Source organism: Palaemon carinicauda, chromosome 19 (assembly GCF_036898095.1).
Source record: "Palaemon carinicauda isolate YSFRI2023 chromosome 19, ASM3689809v2, whole genome shotgun sequence".
Lineage (NCBI taxonomy): Eukaryota > Metazoa > Arthropoda > Malacostraca > Decapoda > Palaemonidae > Palaemon > Palaemon carinicauda.
Window position 1 is genome coordinate 39,782,897 of NC_090743.1, and position 12,633 is coordinate 39,795,529.

Consider the following 12,633-nt stretch of genomic DNA (forward strand, 5'->3'; position numbering starts at 1 on the left):
TTGTATGGATAAATTACTGTATACTACTGCATTAATCCTACATTTTTTCATACTTAGCTGATCTCCTCCTGTCCTTTTAGTTCTAGCTTTGTTTTGTTTTCCTTACAGTATCTTCAACACTTACCACTTTAATGTACTCAAACATTTCAATGATAGCGGAGTCCAAGAGATTATATCTCCCATTATTTCGGACAAATGCATCTACCACTGGCGCAAAGAGATTTGAGTTAACAATATGACGATTATAGAAGTCATCCCGTAAACCAATGATTTTTCTCATGAACCTTAATGCACCTGAAAGAAATATTCCTTCATTAGCATGAAAATTGTTACAAAACTTAACTGAGATCAAACAAATAACAGCAATTAATTCCAAGTACATCACATGTAATAAATAGTCACTGCAAAATATAGTGGAAATTCTTTACAATATATAAAAGAGCAACAGGAATTACGTATTACTGTAGTTTAGAAGTCAATTAACTGTATTGTACTTACTGAGTACGAGGAATGTGTGTTTGGACTTCATCAGAACCAGGATGCGTTTGAGCAGATCACGTTGGACTATATAGTTTTTGATATAATAGGTATGGTGTTCTACACAAAATGCAAGCAGCTCCAAAATTAATGCCAGAAGCTGTGCAGACGGATAATCTTCTCGACCAACCTCATCCCCGACCGTATTGGACAATAGCGGCGCTGTCAAGAGAAAAAAGTCAATTAGCTTTCAGGATAAATTCTACTGATTTCATTATCTGGAAGGCCCTACAAGCTTTTAATCATACACCAGATGAAGATTTGCAACCATCTATGTGAACTGCTAGCCTTTATTGTCTAGATTGTTCTACTCTAGTTTGCTTATAACCCAGGGTATAAGTGATTTATAAATTGTGAACTATAGGCCTTCATTATCTTATAAGCTATATTTTGTGTTAGGGTATCTGCATGCATAAAGGCACTTCATCCACACTCAAAGATTACAGGACTTCTAGTGATGACACAGTGCCTGAACTTAAGCCACATATTTTTCTCAAAAATATAAAACCAATGGAATGTTCAATTTGTAAAATTGCATGTGTAAATGAATGATGAAAATTCTTATTCATTCCCAAACTAGTTGATAATCAATTAAAAAAAATAGTGTAGTACCCAGCTTATAAAAAAAGATTATAACCATTTAGTCATTATTTAATACATATGAAATAAAACTTTAATAAACAATTTGTTGGATCTATCTATTTATCAAGACACTTCCCCCAATTTTGGGGGGTAGCTGACATCAAACATACTGTATATGCATATAAAAAAGAAATTTCAACTTTACCAGAAAATATATTCTTCAACCTGAAGTCACACAAGTATAAAAATATACCTAAACCAACTTTTCCTAAACACAAGGAGGATTAAATCCTAATATATTATGTAGGCAAAAAATATGAACCATAATGACCCCTACCAACAAGGTAATGCATGGAGTGTTTATAAAAAAAGGTGAGGAAATCTGCCCGCTCAGACTTTGTGACGGCCGCCATCATATTTTCGGGATCGATGAGTATGCGTAGGATTCCCATCAGCTGCACAGCACCACCCATTTCAGGATCTGAGTCAACCACCATTTGCTCTATGATGATGTTTAGCAAATACTGCTCCTACAATGTAAAAGGAGATGGTTAGCTGCAAGAGCTAACAAGTTTGAAAAGCATTTGTTGTTATATAAAGGAGGACACCAAAGACAAGAAATTGGAAACAGCTTTCAAGAAATAACAACCTTGCATAGCGGGGAAAAGTTTTAGCCAAAGAATTTATATAAAGGATAAAAAGACGATACTGACTACAAATGAACGGGAAAAGTCATATAAAGATATATAAAATTAATTGAAGTTGATTATATGTTATATTTCTCTCTAAATAGATGCCAAACCTTTCATTATTTTATAACAGAACCTTCATTGGATCACAAAACTTTTGTTCTAAAACAAAACCTTAAAGGATCACTAAAGTAACATTAAAAAAAAAAATTCAAGATCATTGTAATTACTATCACACCGCAAATGGAACCACCACACCACCACAAGAAAACATACATGTCAATCCGAAACAATTCTGACCATTCCATAATCATTACTATTTGCAATATAAACTTATTCTTTTCAAACAAGAGCATCTGTTTTTCGCCATTTTTTTTAATAATGATGGTCTTCTCTTCATCTAAATAATTGTCCCATCTTCCAATATACAACAAATAACTTAACTGTCCCATCTTCCAATATACAAAACATGACTTAATTGTCCCGTTTTCCAATATAAAACAAATGACTTAATTGTCCCATCTTCCAATATACTATACAACGACTTAATTGTCCCATCTTCCAATATACTATACAACACATGACTTAATTGTCCCATCTTCCAATATACTATACAACACATGACTTAATTGTCCCATCTTCCAATATACGACACAAGACTTAATTGTCCCATCTTCCAATATACAACACATGACTTAATTGTCCCATTTTCCAATATACAACAAATGACTTAATTGTCCCATTTTCCAATATACAACACATGACTTAATTGTCCCATTTTCCAATATACAACACATGACTTAATTGTCCCATCTTCCAATATACAAAACAAGACTGGTCTGGAGATGACCAAATACAAAATACTGCTTAGAGTCAACACTTTTCTGCTCTGGTCTTACGTACATCTTCACATACCTCCTCAGTTTTAAGTTGCTGCTGCATCATGTACTCTCTCACCATAGAAGGGGAAAACTCGACTATGAAGCTGAGAATATCTATGGAAGCAGACTTAATAACTGCGTCGTCTAATCCCAGAGTGATTTCCAAGGCAGATAAAACTCCTAAGCTGGATAACGTCTGTAAAATATAAACGGATACCTGAAATCCTAATTATATGTGCATTAACTGAAAAAGACAGATTTGGAAGTAATTTGTATTTTTCCTAACATACAAACCTTTAGCTATTCAATAGGGATTATCTTCAAGCTTTGCCAAAAAATAATCCCTATTAAATAGTTAGGTTTGTTAGCGTCGGAACAAATAAGAATTGAATAAAAACAAAACATTAGTTTTGTTGACATCTTTACCAGCATGAATGTAATACACCTAAGTGCATGCCTAATTTACCAGCTAAGCAAATTAATTTTGGTTATGCACAAGTCACATAACAATGGATAATGCAAAAAAAAAAAAACATCCAGCAAAATAAGAACAGGCCAACACATGACAAGAAACAAGTTAAATAAACTCCAATACATGGCAACCTCACGAGAAAACTAAAAAAATTAAATATAAAGCTTCAAGATATGAAGTCCAAAACTTGATGTTTTCAGTTTCAAATGACAAATTACTGTACAATAGATTTTATAATCATATTATCAACTGCATTTCCTATGCATTATATTTTCAATTACACTTATTGAAGATACAATTTTACACAAAATATTAAGAAAAAATAAACTTACTTAGTCTCTTCATTTATCTAAAAGTATCATTGACAGTGAATATTATCAACAATACTGTATGCTAAATATACTGCATACTGTATTCATTCAATATTTAAATTTTGGAAACAAATTTTTAGATTTTAAGAGTTGAACATTATACACAGTATGGTTACGACATTATATAAACTTGAGACTTTTTTTTTTTACTGTGGTCAACATCACTAAGGAACCTTATCAGTAGCCATATTCACAAACATTTGCATGGGCCAAGCATAATGTTCATTTACCATCAGGTGACCTTACAACTCCCTCTCCAGCTCTTTGTTCTAATCAAAGCTTATGAATAGTGCATTAAAAAACTAGACCCGAAAGCAACAGTAGATTAAACGAGCAAGGCTTGCTTATTTTCTCTCATTTTATTACTTTTTACTTTCTATCTTTCATTTTTCATAAAAATTGCAATACAGTGCACTTACAGAGTATTGAAAGTTTTTAATATAACTACAACCTGTAACCTCATTTCTCGATAAAGTAAAAAATCACATGAACTTTTTGAATCAAGACTTCTAAGGTCTCTACAATTTATGGAGATACTTATGATTTCCAAGACTACCACAAAGGGACTATAAGAAGGTCGAGTAACCAACTGATGCTAGACTGAATACCTATCTTAAACCTAGATCAACAAGAAATTATCATATCCTTTACTTATTACTATCGTACATGTTATTTGTACTGTACTTGACATAGTGTGAATAATATAATTTGAGACTACCACAACGGTGTTGTCTGAGCATTATCATTCGAGAAGTTTCCTCTATTTTTCTTCACTGAATTTTATATATGGTACTATTTATAAGTAGTATTACAGTTCCCCTGACAGTTTCAATAGTCATTCCCTATTATTCAACAACTTACAACCTAAGTGATGTCCGAGTTTATCGATTCGCAAAAAGGTAAATTTGATGAACTATTGAACTTTATTATCATAAGTATTTTGGTGTTAAAACATGAACCTAATAAACATGAACTATTTTTAAAACAATACCTTGAAGAACTGCTCCCTACTGGTGGGCTGGAGGGTTTGCGAAAATGTACAGAACTCCTTGAGAAAAAGGACAAGATCCCTTCGTTTCTCCATTGGGATGTCTTCATCGACACCCAACTGGTGAAACAGCTCACTCAGAAATCGTTCATCCTCCTGCGATGTAAAGAAAAATTTTTAAGGCAACGAATATTACTATGATACTCTGAGAAAAAAAAAAAAAACTATTACATATGAAAATGATTCAAGAATCAAGAGAAACACAGACTGAGAAAAAGAAAAATGATCAATCAAATCCTAATCAGCATTATCATTACTGTATTACTATTATAACTAGCCAAGTTACAACGCTGGTTGGAAAAGCAGGATGCTATAAGCCCGAGAGCTCCAACAGGGAAAAATAGCCCATTGAGGGAAGGAAATGAATAAGCTACAAAAGTAGTAATGAACAATTGAAATAAAATACTTAAAAGAACAATAACATGAAAATACATCTGTCATATATATATACCAGAAAACGACTTACAGTACATCAGCATGTTCAACATTCGCTGCAAGTCTGAACTTTTGAAGGCATTTACAGTGTTTTACTTTCCAACAGATTATGAAGCAAATTTAGTCAGAAACTAACAATGTTATTCATTCCATCTAAGCTTACCTGTATAAGAGAGACGATCTCAACTTTGTTGAAGAAGATAAAAGACGATAAAGTTGACAACATGTTTTCTTCAAACACAGCAGGAGTGGGGAGGACTACATCTTGAATATATTGCACTCGGTAAGTCTGGTGAATTTTACTTAACAACTCACTATTCTCAATAGGTATAACCTGTGGAAAAAAATAACCATTAACAATAAATAAGAAGCTATAACACCGCATGATTTATGAAACTATTAACTACTTATCGATATACTGTAGATAGTAACTTTAAAATAATCTGGGGTGGTAAAGTTCGATTTACCAGCCATGCATCACTGAAACTGACAGGTGCTAATAGCCTAGTTTAACACAGCCTAAGGGATTGACAGAATAAAATTCTCCAAATTTGGAGGAACAGCTTATTTGCAAAAATGCATAACACACCTCTTCATCTTACAAGCATAAATTTTAACCAAAAACAAATAAGAAATTTACGGAAACTTTCAACTTGTTTCAGAATTTTAATCGCTACAGCCAAAAATTCAGTTATTTAAATCCCAAGTCAAAAACTCCATTAGTTAGGAAGACCTAGTTTGACTTGAAAAAAAGGAACAGATCAAATGTAAGGCAATAAAAAGAGACAAAGAATCAGAACTACAAAAATAAGAAATCTTTCAAAGTAGTTATATTTCCCCTAACTACAGTATCAAACCCGAGTCCTTCAGCAGGAGAATACTTTCAGCGAAGCTAGATACAGCAATTAAAACTTCTTTGCTAGATACTGCAATTAAAACTTCTTTGCTAGATACTGCAATTAAAACTTTACAAGGTGGCAGTACAGTACTTAGCTGGAGGGTGGCTAGGTACGGGGCCCACTTACACGACAGGCCACTCAGCCTCTTCTCTTTTACTTTAAACCTAGGCTTTGCGAGGTGGTTAAGTCGGAAAGTTTGACTTGAAACACCCAAGTTTGTATAGTTAGGCAAAATACAAATTACCTTATAATTTGACAACGAACTCATGAACCAAGGTTGGATATCTTCTAAAAGTTCATAATGCTTTGTTACAGTTTCTTACTTGCTTCATCAGGGTTAAGCTTGTAGAGCACAGTTTCGAGGGCTGAAACCCTATTTGCCACAGGTCGCATGGGTTAGAGCAGGATCACTAAGATATCTGCAAACCCCCAAAACGAGTCTTAGGACCTAAGACCTAGTTGAAAACTTAGATTGAGGGCTGAGCGGTATCCATCCTCCACAAAAATGACGACTTCCCTATAGAAAGATCATAAAAAACTGGTGATCCCAATAACATTTGACGTGCAGTCGCTTGGAAGCAGTCAGGGTCATGCAGAGCCTCGATGCCTTCAACTGTGTTGATTAATCAGCGAAACGAGGAAATCTGCAAAAAAGAGGAAGCATCTAGAATTCCTAGGAAAGTAGGAAGGCGTCCTTGAAAGGTGACGAACGACTAGGACTGGGGAGCAGAATTCTGGAAGCACTGAAATCGGACCTGGAAAGTCATCTGCTTCAATCCTTATCTCTATAGAGAGTTAGATCTTGGCTGTGGTAAAATCTCAGAACGTGGGAAATATCAGACCCTGGACCGATCCCTGAGCATGTGAAGATCTAGGTCGTGGAACAGTCTCAACACTTACAAAGATCTTGAATGTTGAAAGCTTTTGACATGTTGGAAGACCTCTGGACTAGGAGTGTTGGGAAGGAATATGCAACACGTGTACTGTACTTGTTCCTTGATAATTCAAAAGTAACAATCACATAAATGATAGTCGATTTCAAGTTCCAATCACATGGTTCCCGATCGCTGTGAGTAGAGAACAGCAGTAAGAAATCCTGCCTTGAGAAGAGAGAACATAAAATGTTTCAGTGAGAACAAAACCCTTGGGGGAAAACCCCAGGAAACCTCAGTGCTCGTTAAGGGAGGATCTTGTAGTCTGTACAAATGATGACAATGATCATAAGTATGCTTTCATTACTATCATAGACTGGAAAAGCTAGAAAGAAGCAGAAGCCAGACCTTCTCTAACCCGAAAGTAACTTAAGTGCATGAACGAAATACATTAACGATGTGTCTGACAAGGAAGTAGAAGACCGATCATGTAGCGGCTGGTGTCACAGACTCCTCAAGCAGTGATATTGCAAGTGGGTATGTTGTGGGTGGTAATTGGTCAGCTTGGACACGACAGTGTTAACATCATTAGGTTAGTGCTGCTCATTGACCGTATGCTTTACCAAGCTCCTTCTGCAGAGCTGTCGTCTCTGGAACTTCTAAAAGAAGGAAGAGGACAAGAGTGTGTGTTGGGTCTCATACGATACTGTGCAGCACCTTCGCTGAAAGCATACTCCTCCTTAAAGCAAGAAAGTTTGAATATTTGTAGGAACAAACAGGATTACTGGATTGTCATGATACTGAATGGGCATTACAATAGCAGGTTTTATTTACTTTACAATAATTCAGAAAAAAACACGGAAAGATATTGCATTGGTGGGATGGCATTACAAGGCCTTTAACAACACCAGCTATTCTACAAACATCACGAGAGATTCTACACAAAATATAAAATGACTAAATGGTCAGAATGCTTTAGTATGTTCAATTTTATTATGAAATAAAAAAGTAAGGTATACAATCAATTTTAAACATGTAAATGCAAATGAGCACTCAACCCAACTTTTACAATTGTGGGTAATGACTCTTTTTCAAATTAAATACTAATTTATATTCATTCTGTAATTCATATAAATTTTTCCATTAACAATCAGACCAACAGCCTGAACCTTAAGCAGTTTCATTAACATATTTAATAATGAATTTACAAAAGAATATGTCCATTTTAAAGAGGGGTACCAAAGTGGGTGAGATGCAGTAATGTTGTGTAATTAGATGACAACGAATCGCTGTTGACATGAATTATGAACCAGTCATAGCCAAGTCACCATCGAGTGCATAATGCATTACAGTACTCTCTCATTACTTTCAATATCAAACTCAACAATTGTGTATACCATATTAAGGGACTTCTCAAGAACTTCGGAACTGAATGTCACATACTTCAACTTTAAGGTATTTAAATTTAACGAAACTTGTCCCTGAGAGTACATCAAATGTCATTCGCAGATTAAAATAAATTTTCATAATTTGACAATATGCTTAGAATAACATCTGATGTATAGTGGGGGATGGTATAACTCTAAACATCACATGTGTTGTTTAAATCGAACTAACACTTAACCAGTACCACATACAATGTGCAATAATATTGAAAAATAGTACAGGGTACACTTTTTCAGAATCAAAAAGAGAGAAAAGCTATTATTATAAAAATATTAAGGTGAGTAATAGGGAAAGTTATTTTTGTGGTCCTGAAACTCAAGTGTGAATAAGATTTTATATAAAAGCATTTGATGATGGCTTTGTGAAATTGGATAACAGTAATAAAAATATAATTTGATTTTCCCGATTTTTTGCAAAGTTATATTTTGTTGCATTTGGTGCTAAAAATATAACTTATCATAGGTTGATGAAGTTGCCATGATGCTGCCACTATAAGAACAACTCTTCCTTCAATACAAATACAGTCTGGTAGAAGATATTAAGATATTTACCATAACACCACTGTACACATCATCATAATTGGAGGAAGACTAACAACTTGAAATGTCTTATCAAAATCTTACTTGTCATATTGTGCTTAGCATTGACACTTCACAATAAAACTCACCTCTTTGAACTTTGCTATACTTTTCAAATATTGTCTATGTCTTTTTGGGTACGGAGAGGATGGATCGTATTCTAAGCACCCAACAACATCAAAGATTGTGTCGTCGGCAAACATGATTTCAAAAAGGGCATTTTTGTTGAGCAGGAAAACATTTTTGAAGATCTCGTACAAAAGGTGAAGTCCCTCCATGTTTTCCAAATCTTCACAAGTATGGAACACAGAGACGAGCTTCTTAATGTAACCTTCATTTTCCAGAGCTATCGCCAACTTTTCCCGTCTTACAGGAGAATGTAAACAATTACTTATTACCTGAAATACAAACATCATCGATTACAGTCTTAAAAGATGAAAGCATATGATTTCTTAAGATATTTTCATTCACCTTAAAATTTGAAACCATAAATTTCTCCAGATATTTCCTTTCTAAATACACTCACATTAAATGTATTAACAGGAATTTAAAAGAATAATAGACAAGCAAGCTCACCTCATTTATGTCTTCTAACCGGCCTATTTCACAAGGAGGTAGTTCAACCCAAGGATTCGTGTCCGACACATCATCAAACCTTTCGTCCTCACTTTCTTCTACAATATCTTGAGTTATATCTACACTGGGGTCTTTCCCTTGTACCTGAAAAAATACATTATTATGCATTACTTCTACAATACATTTCTACTATATCCCACAACATGTCAGAACAAAAACTGAGACCAATGAACTTTATCAAAGGGAACAGATACTAACAATATGACCAACACAACTTTGTGTAGATTATCAAATTACCAGAATGCATACTATGTACGGTATATACAGTACCTATAAACCCAAAATATAAACAATTACTGCGTACTGCCTTCGTAAATACGTATAGTACTGTAGAGTCCCTAAACACATGTTTCAAAATGTATATAAATACTCAGTACTATGTAAATTCTATACCCAGAAACTCTTTCTTTTCAAAATGTAAACAAATACTGCATACTGCGTCCCCTTTTTTCATTTGTTTGATGTCGGCTACCTCCCAAATTGGGGCAAGTGCCTTGGTATATAGATAGACCTAGTAACTAATGTACCCAGAAACTCTTAGTTTCAGTATGTACTGTATGCAAGTATTGCGTACTATGTAAACACTGTACCCAGAAACTCTTCAGAATGTACTGTATACAACTACAGCGCACTACGTAAATACTGTAACCACAACCTCTTACTTTCAAAATGTAAACAAATACTGCCAAAACTTGACATACCTGACAAATTTTCTCCCATATTTCATCACAGCCAGCCTTTTCCTGAAAGCTAAGTGCAAGATCAAAGTTCTCTCCTTCCGACCAAACGATGAGTGTCCCCTGTTGCTTTTGATATGCAGTGTCTGCCTGTATTCTGGATTCCAAAAGTAGAGAACCATCTGACTCTGCACGCACCAAAAGGGACATCCCCTTTAATCTTTCAACGTACCTGAAATGAGAAAGAAACGTTTGATGACCAATTAGACTAAAACAAGAGAAACTAGAGGGGCACTCAGTAGAGCGCAGACCTCCGCCGCGGCAGCTTATTTCTCGACCTTGACCTGTATTAATTGGCATGGATTTTCATACACTCAAATATGAACCAAGATTGAAGACTGTGACAATAATGTCCAAACTAATAGCTGATTACATGAATTGGATATTTTGCTTGACTGTGACCTTGATTTTCAAAAATTTAATCATGTCCAACTTTTTGAATGACAGTTAATCCCTGCAAGTTTCATTACTCTATGATTAAAATTGTGGCCAGAAAGCTGTTCATAAAAAAAAAAAACACTGGGGATACAACATAACCTCCTTCAAACTTTGGTGGTGGAGACAAAAAGTAAAAGTTAACGATACAGAATAGGTGAACTTTACAATGTATACACGATGTAACAATTATAAATTAGTGAAAGTTTCAATGAGCAGCACATGAAGTAACAATAAATACTGTGAATACTTGGTCACAAATTAGTGGGCTTGGGGCTTCCTCAATTTCAAAACAACTTCCAAGATATTAAAAACAAATGCACGCCAATTCAAGCAGACTGAACCATACACAACCTACTTTCTTAGCATTATTATTGATTTTTTAAGTAATAGATCTCAAAGAATTATTGTGTTGATGGGCACCTTAGTGTGGTAGTGTTCTTGGCCCCATTACTTTTCATACTATATACACATGACATGTGGTTTGGTCTAGAAAACAAGCTTGTTGCATATGCAGATGATGCTACTCTCTTTGCATCAACTCCATCCCCTGAATGTAGATCTGGGGTTGGTGAATCCCTTAATAGAGATTTAGCTGAAATTAGTGCATGGTGCAAATTATGAGGTATGAAGTTGAATCCTAACAAAACTCAAAGTATGATTGTAAGTAGGTCGAGGACGGTGGCTCCTCAACATCCGGATCTCAGTATTGATAATGTTTCTTTAAATTTGTATGACACTTAAAATTTTAGGTGTGATTCTCGACAGCAAATTTACTTTTGAGAAACACATTAGGTCTGTGTCTTCTTCAATTGCACAAAAAAATTGGCTTGAGAAAGTCATACAAGATTTTCGGTGATCAATCTATTTTGAAGAAGTGTTTTAATTCTTTCAATCTACATTGTTTTGAGTATTGTTCTCCTGTCTGGTGTTCAGCTGCTGATTCTCATCTTAGTTTGTTGGACAGAAACTTTCGGTCTATTAAATTTCTTATTCCTGATCTAGATATTAATCTTTGGCACCGTCGTTCAATTAGTTCATTATGCATGTTGCATAAGATTTTTCATAACTCTGACCATCCTTTACATTCAGATCTCCTTGGACAATTCTATCCTGTTCGTAATACTAGGCAGGCAGTTAATTCTAATAGCCAGGCCTTCTCCATCATGAGGCTCAATACTACACAGTATTCTAGAAGTTTTATTCCAGCTGTTACCAAGTTGTGGAATGATCTTCCTAATTGGGTAGTTGAATCAGTAGAACTTCAAAAGTTCAAAGTTGGAGCAAATGTTTTTATGTTGACCAGGCTGACATTAGTCTTTTTATAGTTTATATATGACATGTCTGTTTTTGACGTTGTAAATAGTTTATATAGGACATATCTGTTTTGACGGTGTTACTGTTTTTAGAATGATATATTGTTAATTTATCCTCATCATTTATTTATTTCCTTTCCTCACTGGGCTATTTTTCCCTGTTGGAGCCCTTGGGCTTATAGCATCTTGCTTTTCCAACTAGGGTTGTAGCTTGGCTAGTAATAATAATAATAATAATCTAAAAATTAATTTATTTAATCATTCTTTATGCAAGACAAAGTAATTCAATAATACAGTAGTAGTAAAGTTACAATAAATCAATGCAAAGTTCTCCAGCTCTGAAAGGCTGAACTGCACATCTGTTTGGATGAGAACACGTCAGATACTCACAATGTTGTTCGTTCTATAAGCTCTGAAGAGGAACACAGCAAATTTATATCTTTTTGATATTCATTAAAATGGATTTCAGTAATACACCAGGAAATTGTCACTTTTCAGAACTTCAAGAACAAGTGAGACTGGCAATCACATAAACCAAGAATTTAAGATGTGGCCATGGCATGAAGGTCCTAAAGTTTTGTATTCTTCAACAATATTTACTGTAAATGTGACAAACCATACCCATGACTACAAATGGCTTCTACTCAGTAAATTACTTTTAACACAAAATTTCCCTCCATTTTTTCCTTGTTACTATCT

General features: G+C 34.6%; 1 protein-coding gene across 8 annotated transcripts in view; it reads right to left on the reverse strand.

Annotated features, from left to right (window-relative positions):
- The window catches only part of flfl (serine/threonine-protein phosphatase 4 regulatory subunit 3 flfl), a 38,809-nt gene that overhangs the window by 15,279 nt on the left and 10,897 nt on the right, over positions 1–12,633 (reverse strand). For 4 of the 8 annotated variants that reach the window (XM_068393510.1, XM_068393514.1, XM_068393517.1 and 1 more), the window contains exons 3-11: positions 10,148–10,355; positions 9,387–9,530; positions 8,900–9,208; positions 5,179–5,349; positions 4,524–4,676; positions 2,712–2,906; positions 1,457–1,649; positions 499–699; positions 125–294 (exon numbers count right to left, since the gene is read on the reverse strand). In XM_068393510.1, coding sequence (XP_068249611.1) covers positions 125–294; positions 499–699; positions 1,457–1,649; positions 2,712–2,906; positions 4,524–4,676; positions 5,179–5,349; positions 8,900–9,208; positions 9,387–9,530; positions 10,148–10,355 — 1,744 coding nt within the window. The remainder of the gene's footprint in view (positions 1–124; positions 295–498; positions 700–1,456; positions 1,650–2,711; positions 2,907–4,523; positions 4,677–5,178; positions 5,350–8,899; positions 9,209–9,386; positions 9,531–10,147; positions 10,356–12,633) is intronic. The other 4 variants (XM_068393515.1, XM_068393513.1, XM_068393512.1 and 1 more) reach the window with 3 other exon arrangements.